This window comes from Desmodus rotundus, chromosome X, assembly GCF_022682495.2.
Source record: "Desmodus rotundus isolate HL8 chromosome X, HLdesRot8A.1, whole genome shotgun sequence".
Lineage (NCBI taxonomy): Eukaryota > Metazoa > Chordata > Mammalia > Chiroptera > Phyllostomidae > Desmodus > Desmodus rotundus.
The window spans coordinates 81,870,110-81,883,635 of record NC_071400.1 but is presented as its reverse complement, the minus strand read 5'-3'; the positions used below and the strand labels follow the sequence as shown (position 1 = coordinate 81,883,635).

Here is a 13,526-nt window from a genome sequence, read left to right as displayed (position 1 = left end):
GGAAAAATGTCCTTCTGTTCGACCACGGAGAGCCACCTGGGTTTAAGTCGGCGAGTGGATGAATTACTACGATGCACTAAGCTATTTTGTTTATTGAAGCAAATTACCTACTTTGGGTTATCAAAACCAAAAAAAAAAAAAAATTACCAGCAACTAACTGCTCTGCTCTCTTCAAAACTCTTTCAGATTTTCATCAGATGGCCCTTATTCAGAAGAAAATCGACCACTTGAGGCCACGTGACATGTAACGTAAAATCTGAACATTTATCTCCACAAGAAAAATACAATACACTCTGTAAGAGACCATTCAAAATATGATCTTAAAGAGCAGTTTGAAAATAACATATTGCTATATCAATGCTTTAATATATATACTTTCAGTTGACATATAAAGCTGAAATAAAGCTTTCTACACGACAAATTTATTAGTTAAGGTCATTATATCCACAGGAAAATATTTTAAATAATAAAATTTTTTTTCATTCAGTAGACAATGTCTGTCAATAATTTTTAGCTTTTCTTCTGTTATGGAAAGTAACTGAATCTCAGATGTTGCTAAAAAAAAAAAAAAAAAAAAAAAAAAAAAAAAAAAAAAAAAGACCGTAGACTAATTCTCCCATTTAGCACTTTTATTTTTGGTAAACAATATGCTCAACTTTCAACTGGCACAATTTACTAAATCCCTTAGTCAAACACGAATCCTAGATTCTAAGGTGTTAAGAAAATTACTACCGTTGGAAGATTTTCTTCTGCTTTTCCACTCTTTAAATAAGGCCAATCGAAGTTTAACAAATAAACTTTAGACAGTAAATCAGGTCTTCAAGGAATTAACTTGTTCCCAAAGAATTTCCCGGCAGGTCAAAAGGAAGTTACATACTCAGAACCCATGCAAATGTCACCTGCAAAGAAAATGGTGCTAAAATATATTCGAGGAAAGGCCTGAATACAAACCCTTACGAAAGCAGACAAAAGCAGGCTCAAGGCCATGGTGGGGACGATCAGAATCAACGGCCTGGTGATCTTAGATTTTAAAAAGCAACACCATATTCAAAATAGCAAAGAAAAGAGGGTCTATACACTTTAATCCAGGAGATGGGTGAAATCTACCAAAGAAAGGCAAAAGGCGAAATAGTTGATAGTCGACTCCTTTTCGACAACCTTGCCGGATTTCCAAATGGGGAGATTTTTTTTTTTGACATGTGAAATGAGGCATGTAGTAAATCTGAGGTCAAAGAAGAATTCAGTCAAAACTAAGACCAATCCCTTCTGCTACCTTCCTCAATTGTCTTCGTTTAAGCTCAAGACAAAAACTCAACCTGGGGATCTCTCCCGTGTGCAATCCCAGAGAAGTAAACGAGTGCCGTCTAAGAAAGAGTGATGAAGGGAGGTGCCAGGAAAACCGTATTTAAGAAAAAAAAGAAAAAACAAAACCCAAACGTGTTCAGTGCGAGGAGCCGAGTTTGCTGCATGAAGGGCTTGTTTTCATTTTGTTTGGCTCATCAGCTCACCATCTCCGGCAGAAATGTCCTGACTATCAGCTAACACTATTCAGATCCAGTGACAGGTGTGCCGGCATCTCCGGGAGCCCGTCCATTTCTACCTGCATGAGGGGGGCGCCCCCACAGTGGACGGGGGACTTCGAAATGCACAGGCAAGAAAGGGAAAGAACCAAAGGCTACAGGTTGACTCATTGTAAAAAATGCTGTCTCCGGATTCTGTTTGTTTTCTAATCTGAGAGCAATCGACGTTCCAGCTCTTACCTCCTACCTGATCAACACCACACACTTTCCATCCCAATTACTGCAAAAATGAGTTATGGAAGGGACAGCATTAGGTCACAGAGCTTCACAGACCCTTCCACCTGAGGACTCTATTTCTAGACTGGGGGCCCTGGTGGGTGCTAATGACACCGGCACTATTCTGTTCACTAAGCCTGTGACAGACGCCGAGAGAAAAGCTCGCCATACGTACGTGTCATAAACGTTCAGCAGCCAATTGAGACACATATCCACGCAGAGAGGGACGTTGACCAGATTGTTGTGCTCTTGCTCCAGGCGGTCGTAAATAGTGGTCAAACAATTAATGATCTGCAGGATGTCCATGGGCTGGTCATTTTGCTTGAGGTTGTGCTGATCCAGGGCATCGCATGCAGCAGACAGGCTCAAGAGATCCACTGCAAAAGTCCCAGAAAGCCACAAGTGACTCAAAGCGGGGGAAATCATTTCTTTCACTATTTTGTCTTTTCCTTTGAGAATCCTGGTAGACAGGTCTCGTACCTTTTAGTAAAAGTACCCCTACATAGTTCCCACCCCAGCCTCATTTAAAGGGCTCTGTTTTCAGCCCTCGGCGCTAAGTCTGATGACTTTGACAAGCGTTCAGGGTCCGCGATGGTTCTCACGTGTCCCTGGCACTAACGTGGAAGATGTGAGCCAAGACGCAGTTCCCAATCTTGAAGTATTGGGGAATACTGGAGAGTTCAGGGGGCCCATCGTGTTCTATGTAAACTGAGTCATTTTCAACTGAATAAGGACAAAACTATTTTACTAGAGATTTTTTAAAGAGTTCCTGCCCGTACTTGCTTGCATTCGTTTTAGAGAAGGTCAGTTTGATTCATCTGTTTGGTTAGGGTTGTGTAAACTCTATTTCCAGTTATGCATTTATAATCATTAAGTGTTTTTCTCCCTGGAATATCAGCCGCCCCATAATCCTTCTGCTACCTTAACGTTAGGTGGAAAACATAGTCAACTTCACTCCAATTTTCCTTGGGCAAACTACAGTAACTGCACAATCGATCCAGGTTGCAGGCCTGAGGCTCCCTTATTTCTTCTTTCACCTTCAGATTGCATTTTATGTTGTGCTTTTCAAATTCCCTAAGAACTGTACGAACGTGTATGTGTGTGTGGGGAAGTTCCCATGATCTGAGGTGTTATTTAATCTATGCTCAAAAACAAAAATTTAACAGAAGTGAAATCGTAACCATGTCCAACATCAGCATACTGCACGCTTTTATTCCCAAGTGTCCCGAAAAGATGCTTTTTCCTAAAGCCAGTCTATTAACCAAATCGTTAATGCAACAACATGCTTTTATAACACCTTATACACCTAAGCTCTGGTTCGAATGCTCAGTCCTTTAGGAGAAAGAATCAATGGGAATTAAGTAAATTTCTCACGCATCTCGGGGGAGGAGGCAATACAATTATAAATGTAACAGCAGATAAACACCAGCCAACCCAGTCAGCAAACAGCTTGCCCGATCCTAATCAGATGTAAATTTAAGGCTTTAATGTATTTTACCAGCTATTTGTGGTTGATTCTAATTAAATGTTAAGGAAAAAGCCCCAAAATAGTGGTTAATACCTATGTAGGTTAATACCTACGTAGTACATATTTTTCTCTTTTAAAAAAGGAAAATGGTAACTTGTGAAGTTTCCCTGGAAGCATGAAGGAGAGCCGGTGGTGGGAGCAGGGGGGTTTTTCTTCTTTGTTTTCCATCCCAGGGAGCAAAGCTCTGTGAATCCAAGTACCAATTTCCCTGAAATGCCCCAGATGAGCACGCTTCGTATCGAGGCAAAGGCCATTGGGGAGGGAAAAAAATTTTTTTCTCTACCCTTCTACGTTCTTCTGACTGGTCTAGAAATTAAATTGATAAGAGACAGATTCACAGAAGAAAAGACCAATTAAAGTTCGTGCAAATAGGGCAGCCGCATGAATATGAAAATTCCAAAGACGGTCAGGCAAAATGAGGTCCGATGGTCATTCTGGACAGAGGAGAAGGAGGTCAGTGCAACTTCAAGGGGAAGTGAGGCAATTCACAGGAAGATGAAAAGAGCTTGTGTTTAGTCAAAAATATGATTGCCGGGTCATCCGGAAACTGAGGGACACAGAGAGGACTTTGATCAAAAGGGCCCTGCTAGCTTCCTCCCTGTCTGTCGCACATGAGTTCATATTAAACCACAGTTATCTGTGCTGACAGCCCCCTTCCTGGGGCAGGTTCTCTATCTAATTCTTTTAGGCAGTTAGAGGGATGGTCAAAGGTTCTTCCTGAGTCTTTGGGGCCTCAGTTGTTTTCAGTTCAAAGTGTTCCACATGACAAAGTGACACATTTTGGGGTGGCGAATCTTGCTTCTCTCCAGGTCCCACTCCTTTCACTTAAAAATACTCTCAGGATAATGACCTCTTCACATGGAAGCCGAGACTTGGCTTAAAGTGCCAGAAAGGAACATAACTTTATTTGAGAGGGAGGCAGGCAGGAAAAGAATAACGAATTTCAAAAATAAGCACGCAAGCAGGAAGGAGGACATGAGGACGGAAAGGCTGAGCGAGGACTGCAGGGGAGACTGGAGAACTCACTTTCACTTTCTGTTCTGTGTACCTGACGTTTTCTGAGGACACAGTTTCGGGTGCAGGTAGAGCGAGCATTTAGAAATGCTGCCCACCATTTCCATTAGCGTAAGAGCGAAATGGATTTCTTCTTAAGACCAATATTCTTTACAGACTGAAGGAAGCTTTGAAGCTTCTTGGCTGTTTTCTTCTGTTGTTACTCTGCCTTAGTCGTAAATACTTTGCTTGATATGGAAGGATAGGGGGACTAACAGGTGAGAATGTTTAGATTCACTTTCGTGTTGCATCCCATTTACCAGTGTGATGGAAAGAGGCACAAAGACAGCAAAATTGCGTGAGTTTCTTTTCATCGGGTCTACTCTGATCTCCGAACAGGTGAATGCGTAACACGCAGAATAGAAGATCTGGAGTATTAATAGCTCCAGATGGGAGCAAAGCAATTGCTCTGCAATAATGGGAGCAAAAGATGACACAGGAGAGAAACGCAGTGCGGTGTGCTCTGCTGAAACCGCAGGGGGTCAGACACAAGCACGATCCACCACGGAAGACTGGAAAATGCACTTCCCGAAACAGACAGAACTCCACGTTCCATTGCTGAAACTACGAACCAGAAAAGAAGTGAAAAAAATCCATAGGGACAATTTAATTGTCACAGATACACACTTAACTGTTCAAAACGAACATCTTACAGGATGTATTGAGATTTTTTTGATGAAACATTAAGGATAATGATTAGCTATTTCTAGACGCCTCAACAAGCAACCAGCAGATAGAACTTTGTGAAATAATCCTTTTACCGCAAGCCAGGAATTTCCATTTAGGGAAAAAAAGTACATATCCTTTAGTGTATTCACTAGGGAACATATATTAAAGCTATATTAAAATCCAAGTATGTTCTAAGAGCTTCTCTCTTTCAAAAATTATTTTTACAGTAGAGGATACCATAGGTTTCGATGGCCCTAAAGAATAGGGACCATTTGGTGGCGCTCATAATGTGTGCGGGCTGTGGGGTGAGAGAGGGCGCGGATGGCGCAAATGTGACTGGCTTGCAGTATCCTCTCTGCTGTGCTGGAAAAGCAGGAAATGGGGGGCGGGGCTTATGCACGTGATCCCCATTAATGGTTCCTGAGGCTTTGGCTGTGCCGCATCATCCCCTCACCATGCTAAGCTCAAATGCTAACTCCATTCCTCTCTCTGTATGACAAATGAGGAGGTGAGGCAGATTTTTTTTTTTTGTCTTTTACAGCATCATAGGCTTTGTGGTCTAGAAGGCACCTTCGGAATCGTTGTTTAGTACAGAAAACCGAGGCCAGAGATGAGAAGACTTGCTTGTGGGTGTTACGGTGGGACACGCAAGTTTTTGGACTCGTCATGGAGGGACATGCTGAAAAGCAGAAGGTGTTCTTACAGACTTCACTGAAAGAGAAAACCACCCTTCAATTCCTACTAGTGATAACAGCAGGAGGAAAAAGAAGCACCATGAAGTTGGTCAGAATAAGTCCCAGGATGCCAACATGACTCCAAGCTCATCCCGTGGGTAAACCTGAATACACTGTGCTAATATAGAAATAATCCTGTAACCTAATGAGTGCAGACAGAAACAGAGGGGGCTCAGGATAGGATAACTGCTATGTGTTTGCTGACTTATCCCCCCCAGGCAGCAGAAGGCACCTGTGGGAAGAGGAAGCTGCAGTTGACATCATAGCAACTCCCTCAATAGGCAGCTTACACTTGAGGTTGAAGGACTTCCCAAGCCAATCTTTACCCAGTGAGAACGTCAAAGCACTTTGATGTAGGTAATTGAGCTGCGAGTTGATCCAGAGCCTCTGGAATGGGTATGAGATGCTTTTGCTAAAACAGCTACATAATGCAGAGCCTTGATCGAGACAATGAAAAGAAGTGACTTTTCATAACGTGTAGCCATGGGTTACAAGTTTTCACTCTTGGTTTTTGTTGTTGTTGTTTTTAAAGATTTTATTTATTTTCAGAGAGAAGGGAAGGGAGGAAGAGAATAGGGAAACATCAATGTGTGGTTGCCTCTCATGTGCCCCCCACTGGGGACCTGGCCCTCAAGCCAGGCATTGTGCCCTGGCTGGGAATCAAACCGGCAACCTTCCGGTTCACAGGCAGGCACTCAGTCTACTGAGCCACACCAGCCAGGGCGGTTTTAACGATTGTTTATTGCTAGCAGTAACACTGGCCATTTTCAGGTGGTCTCAGCGAAACCAGCGGAGGCCACCGTCTTTGGGACTGGCTACATAGGAAGACTATTCCCCGGTTACCAGCAGGCTATAAGAAGCCCCGTCTGACGCTCTAGTATGTGCTCCCTGGTTTCCAAAGTGATTTGTGCTCACACAGGTGGTAGTTCTTGATCCAAGAGAGAAAGTGCACCTTGGTGTGGCGCTTCCAGAGACGGGACACTTGGAGCTTGTACCTGGCCTCTCTGGACCCTATGATGTGAGGCAGCCTGTGGTTGTGATACATACACAGCTCAGTTTAATGTTGTTGGTATATGGTAGACTTTTCCTGCATTGAACTGTGCATTTGTAAGCGTGGTTATTTGGGTTCTGAGTCCTCTTTAGCAACTGCCACTGACAGGGCAATTAATGCCAGAGGTAAAATCGTTTAGAAGACCCCCCCTAAGTCATTCTTGGCTAAAAATATGGCTAAGACGTTTAAGAAGAACAAAGACGATTCTGATAAAAGGTATGAAAGTGAACCATGGCTGCTTGCCAAGCTACGTTTGAAGTGGGACGGGCTTTGACATAGGTTATTGATAATAGAACTTCCTAGTGGCATCTGGAAATGGTGGAACCTGAACTCCAGGAGCTGAACAGATGGATTAGGAGGGAACTGCAAACTCACGGCAGGTCTGCTAAATTCAATCCCTTGATTGCATTAGCCAAAGCTCAAGTTCAAAATCTCCTTCGGTTGAACTTCACCCCCTCCGGCCTGCAGGTGGAGTTCCAACCAAAGGAACCTGGGCAACCATCACTTTTGATAAATGGGCCCCACCTGTGAGACCAATTACAATGAAACAGATCATTCAAGTGGGGAGCTTGTTAGGTGTTTCCCACTTGCCCACAATTTCCCTTTTCAATGCCATACCTAGGAGTTCCTGGGCTGGGGTTACGATCAAGAGTCTCAAAGGCTGGTAATATTCCAAAACAAGATATTAAGGCTATTAGTCGGGAGGTAAGTGCAAGAGTTCCACAGGGGTTGATGGAACAGGGCACTCCTTCCCCACACCTCGCCTCTCTGGGGCTGGCTGTCACACACGTTTACTTGCCTACAGGACAGAATTAGTCCCAGTTTTTCTGTACTGATCCAATCTGAGCCTCTACCACTGGGAACAGACTGCAGGAGAAGCGCCGGCATATCTTATCTTGTTCCCAGCTAAATATGTACTAGACCAGTGGCCGAACCCAAGGGACATACTTCGTGTGTGGAGGGGGGAGGGAGGTTTGGATTAACATGTTGGATAAGGAAGAAAAAGGTAAGACTGTCGCCGAAGGGAAGAAAGCCACCCAATGCGTATTTAAAAGGGAAAACTGACATAATGTTGGTGCCGGGAAAGACGCTTCCACTAAGAGAACAATATGCTCCCTTAGCTGTGATTCAGATGCCCTTTTTAAAGAGCCAAGAAGTGAGGAGGACAGCTGGCCCGCCTATTGAACACAGTAGCAAAGAGATGGGAGTTCTGACTGAGACCATGACTCCACAGAGCGATAGTAGAGGACCTACGTCCTTACGTTCTTGTTTCTGTTATTAAAGACCCACGTTGGAAAGTACTCTGAGGAAATATTTACCCACAGTCCTATGTGGAAAACACTGATATATAATAATCTGAATAAACACTGTGTGGCCATTAATGGGAATGGTGAAGGTTTAAGAAAGCTACTGGGTATCCGGCAGAAGGTTTCTATGCCGTATGTCTCATCTGTCCTAATCTCCTGGGTAAAAATACAGCTATGTGCCCCATTACTATACGAGGAAAGCCACAAATGGCTGGAGGGACAATTGGGACACTTGATCAGTGAGGAAGAATTACGTTTCATTTGGTAGGCCTACGTCTCTGAAATTGAAAAGCGAGACATTTGACATAGATGGTTAGAGAAAGTTCTGTGGCACACCCAAACCAAAGTGCATTCAGGAGTGACTACTATTCATATGATGTTAGCCTGGGAGAGGCAACCTTTCTGCATCCCAAATTCATTTCTCAGTTATAGTAAAGATGTTAGTACGCAGTGGCAACAACACGTCTGCTGGACCAAAGAGCGTGGGACCACTGGGCATAAGGGAACCTGGGGAGAATTAGGAACTGGGCGAGGAGTACCTGGCCAGGTAGATTTTGGTTTGAATGAGGAAAGGCAGACCGATGGAAAGTACCTCTTAGGGCAAAGAGAGCACGCACCTCGACGGTATCCAATTTCAGGAGGAAGGTTAAGGATGGGACACTTCTAGAATGAGGACTGGAGAGTGGAACCTACAAGTTGCTCCTTAACAGCTTCCACACCACAGGGGAAGGCCAACTATTCCTTCCCTAGTGAGCAACTCATGGGTACAGGACCGAGTTTAAACAGAAGTGTGGTGCTTTGCCCGGAGAGACATATGTCCTGCTCTGGGACCTGTCTCTGTGGGCGCCAATATCTGTCAAAGCAGATAAGCTGAGAAAATTCATTTGGCTCCGTCCTCAAGACGTTTTGAATTCTGAAATAACAGAGACCTGGCCTCTAACCTATGTGACAAATAATACATAGTATGTGGGAAAAGCAGATGTTTGTGGGGGGTGGGGTCGACAGAGTAATTACACTGGCCTCTCAAGCCCCCTTGCTGTGAGGCAGTCTCTGGCTGTGAATGCATATTCTGACTTTCATGACATTGTCTTTTTTTTTTTTTTTAAGATTTTATTTAATTGTTTTTAGAGAGAGGGGAAGGGAGGGAGAAAGAGAGGGAGAGAAACATCAATGTGTGCCTGCCTCTCACCGCCCCCTACTGGGGACCTGGAAAACAACCCAGGCATGTGCTCTGACTGGGAATCGAACTGGCGACCCTTTGGTTCACAGGGCGGCACTCAATCCACTGAGCCACAGCAGCCAGGGTCATGCTGTTGTATCAGTGAAGCCATTTCCTGCAAGACTGTACATTTGTAAGCCATGTTATCATGGCTCCTGGGAGTCTTCTTCAGCAACTGAACCCTGTCTAATGCTACCACAGTGCACCCTCAAAGGTGAGGCGCATTTACCAAGAAGGGAGCGCATTTTTCACCTGGTTTATTGTGATGAGGGTATACCTTTATTCAGACAGCTCCAGGCTATCTAAAATCTCTCTACTGTGTGATTTAGTTGCTGAACAGAAGCAAATTGTTCTCCGTTTCTCGTTTGCAGAGTCTTTGTCCCATTTACCAAGTGCAGTATGTTTGCCCATGGTTTGGGCTCTCTCCAACCCACCACACACTAATAAACTCAATACACGTGGCTTTGCTTAAGTGCGGTTTTATTTGTGCTCTTAGAAGCTGGCTATATTTTTAATTTTAGAAGCCACACACCTACAGTATGCCATCAGAACAACAGAATGAGAAAGGAAAACCTTAGATTATCTCCTCCCTAACTTGCCATGGGGTATCAGCCATATGGACCACTGTATACATCCTTCTTACCAAGACTCACTCTTTGTCTCTGCTTTTCTGCCGTGTTTAATTTTCACTCCCGATGCATTGAAAGGCAGTGTGGAGTCATGCAACATTAAACCAATTACCAAGTGGGGACATTATAGGCCAATGGTGATGTTCTCGACTTAACCGGCAAATCCTCTATACTGGATGAAATTGTGTTATTCGGGTTTCTGCAAGGCTGGAGCTTTCATGTGAAGTGCAACAGTTAAGACCAAGCTGCTTAATGGCAGCGGCACCGCATATTTTCTAAGGTATCTGTAATTCAACCTCTTCACTGGCATCAGGACATCACTCAGATAACATCATTAATTTTCATTAAAGTAAGAGCTAGCAGAAGCGACCTTCACTTGGAAAAGCTAGCCAGAACAAGTTTTCTTTGCCTGTGCCACAGACAATGGCTCTTTATCACGGCTTCGCGGGCACGAAAATGACAAAGGCGGCCAGAAGAGAAACCTAGGCAAATAACGAAATGAAGAGGAATTTCTTAAATCGCCTATTGAATAGTTAGTTAAGTAATGAGACCACACATGTTTTCAATAATAGAAGGATTGGCTAACTCTTTACTCTATATTCACACTCTACACGGAACTCTTCCTACCGTTCTTGCGAATCCAGGGCTTAATTTAAGTAAATACACCCTAATTTTGTTAGACCTAAGTCTTCTTCAAGTCTGAGAAAAGTCATTCTCAGAACGGAAATACTGGGAATTTCAAATATGTTGAAATGCGAAAATCCTACATCTGCAGCTTAACTTTATTACAAGGTTATAACCTCAAATGGTCAAAACTTTTTTTTAATAATAATAGCAAATAGCCCTATTTCTACAGTGTTTATCAGAAGCTTTAAAATAAACTGAAATGAGAGACAAGGAGACACGCACGTGAACACAATAATTTTTTGACAGAACTGAACGCCTAGATCCAAGGTCAAAAGGAACTTTAATAAAGCATAGTCATTGTAAGGTTTCCCAATCTAGTCTATTTCTGGGCTGTTTCATAGTATAACTTGGGCCAGCTGATGATCTCTTTTGACCTTTTAGGGATCTCTTGGGAATATACTGCATCCGATAGCACTTTACGATCTAGGCAGATCCTAATTACCCCATTAGCAATGGGAAGCAGGTATCTCTGGGATGGGGCAGGGACAGAAGAAGAAAAAGAGGCAGAAGACTCTCTCCATCCAGCCCTCTGATTCGGCCCCACCCCAAGCTGCCTCTTTCCAGTTCTGGTTACATTAACAGGTCCCTGAGGAAACCCTAGGCCTGGGGAGCCCTTTTAAAACCACTTAAACTTGGCAGCTATATAGTTGAAAAAATGATAACTTCAGACTATAAGCTAAAGAAATAAAAACCTAAATTTACTTTCAGTCTTGCATCCATTCCATGGAAACATATTCAACCCTGCTCTGCGCTGGGCTGTGTGCTAAGCACTGGAGAGACCAAAATGAAGAGGAAAAGCCTACTTTCTCCTTCCAAACAAATCCACTGCTAGGCGATTTCCTCTCCATCTCCATTTTATGGATTTTTATTTTTTTTAAAAATATTTCATTTATTTATTTTTAGAGAGAGGGGAAGGGAGGAAGAAAGGGAGGGAGAGAAACTTCGGTGTGTGGGTGCCTCTCATGCGCCCCTTACTGGGGACCTGGCCCACAACCCAGGCATGTGCCCTGACCCCCTGGTTCGCAGGCTGGCATTCAATCCACTGAACCACACCACACAGGGCTCCATCTCCATTTTAAAAAGCACACGCCAGCGACCCTCCTTGACCATCTTACTGCTCGCCTCCACAGACCCCTGGTCAGCCCTTGGCTACTTGGCAGCCAGGGGTCACAGTCCTTCTCTCTCCCACAGTGTGGCCCCAATTCTGGATGATTTCAACACTGGCATGGATGGCTAGGGTATCACTCTAGCCTCTCAGTCCCTTAACTATTTCATCTCCATGGAAATTCACTTCTGGTCCACCTGTGCCATCTAGTCAAATGGTCGCCTCCTAACCCTAATCAACGGGAACGGCTCCACTTCTGAAATAATGGTCAGCTAGACTCTTCGCTGCTACTCTGCGCCCACAGCTTGTTGGCCTTCTGATTACTGCCGCGCTAATGCCGGCTCCACCTCCCTGAGCAGCCAGGCTCTTGATCTCTTTACCCCATAACGACCAGGTTCCACCGGAACTCATAGCTTCTCCTACCCAAACGGACTGGACAGACACCACTTTATCTACTTACGCCTTCTTTTGCCCAAATCCTCATTTCTCTTGCCCAGCTGTCCTCTGCCCACCCTAGGGCAGAACAGCTCCTGGCTGCCGAGTGTGCCTGCAGCAATACTGTAGCCCAGCAGACGGGCACTCGGCTGAGTCTGGGCTCCATAATGCTGTACCTCACGTTAGCTCTCCCTCTTGTTCTCTGCAAAGATAAGCCCAGTCTCAACTTCATCATCACCTTCCATGCTTAACTGCAGCACAGGAAGTCTCTTCCACCGTCACACAGAAAACAGAAACCTCTACTTGGGCATCCCTCACTTTCCTGCCTCCAGCTCTCCTTTGTTACCTTCTCTCTGCACAGGCTCCTCCCCCAGCCCCAGGCGAGGTGCCCGTCCTTCCCTCCGACTCTGGATTACCTGCCCCTACCCTGTGAGTACTCTCATTGTTTATTAGTTTCTCTTGAGTCAATAATTTCAATCTTGTCCCCTCTTCTCATACTCATTGAAACACTCAAGTGTCTCTTATATGTACACTTCATTCATTCCTCAGCCCCTGTGAACTAACTCCCAGCCCTCCTCCCTCCCCTTCACAACTAAATTTCTCCAAGAATTGTCCGTACCAACCATCTTTACATCCCCACTTTTGGATTTACTTTTAAGCCCAATCCACCACCTCCACTGTGCCTCTAAAATCCCACCTAAGTTAACACACCCCCTATGGACACTTTCACTGACTTCGTGCGGACCTCCCATGCGGTAAGCGGTCCTTAACCTCTTCATATTTGCCTTCACCCCCTCTGGTCATTCCTTGGAAGCCCCCTCTGTCCTAAATACTCTTTCTTCTTACTCCACATGCTCCCTGAGCATCTAATGCTAATAATTCCTGAGTACTGCTTGCCTATTTCTCCGGATTGCCAAAGCATTGTGTACAACTCGACTGGGCAAGTCTACCATTCACCCCAGCTGAGCGCCTAGTATTTCCTTGATTCCCCCTCACCCAACACATCTGATCACCTAATTCCCCACCAAGGCCTATCAGTTCTACCTCGTAAGTATTTCTCAGTTCTTCCCACTTAGCTCCAGCCCCACTTTGCCAGTTCCGGCCACCATGTTCCTAGTTTAGATCACTGAAACTTCTCAACAGATCTCTCTCCTGTCAGTTGCACCCCCCACCCCCACCGCAGTCCACGCCCTATTTCACAGCCAGAATGATCTTTGTAAATGAAAATCCCATCACGTCTTCTCCTTCACATGGCTCAACAATGACCTCTAAATTCTTTAATTGATCAAAAAGCTTTTCACAGTCTGCCTGTT

The 13,526-nt window shown here is 44.5% G+C and overlaps 1 protein-coding gene across 10 annotated transcripts in view; it reads right to left on the bottom strand.

Moving 5' to 3' along the window:
• The window catches only part of DMD (dystrophin), a 1,965,474-nt gene that overhangs the window by 83,880 nt on the left and 1,868,068 nt on the right, over positions 1-13,526 (bottom strand). For all 10 annotated transcript variants that reach the window (XM_053917632.1, XM_053917633.2, XM_053917631.1 and 7 more), the window contains one exon: positions 1,972-2,173. In XM_053917632.1, the coding sequence (XP_053773607.1) occupies positions 1,972-2,173 (202 nt within the window). The remainder of the gene's footprint in view (positions 1-1,971; positions 2,174-13,526) is intronic.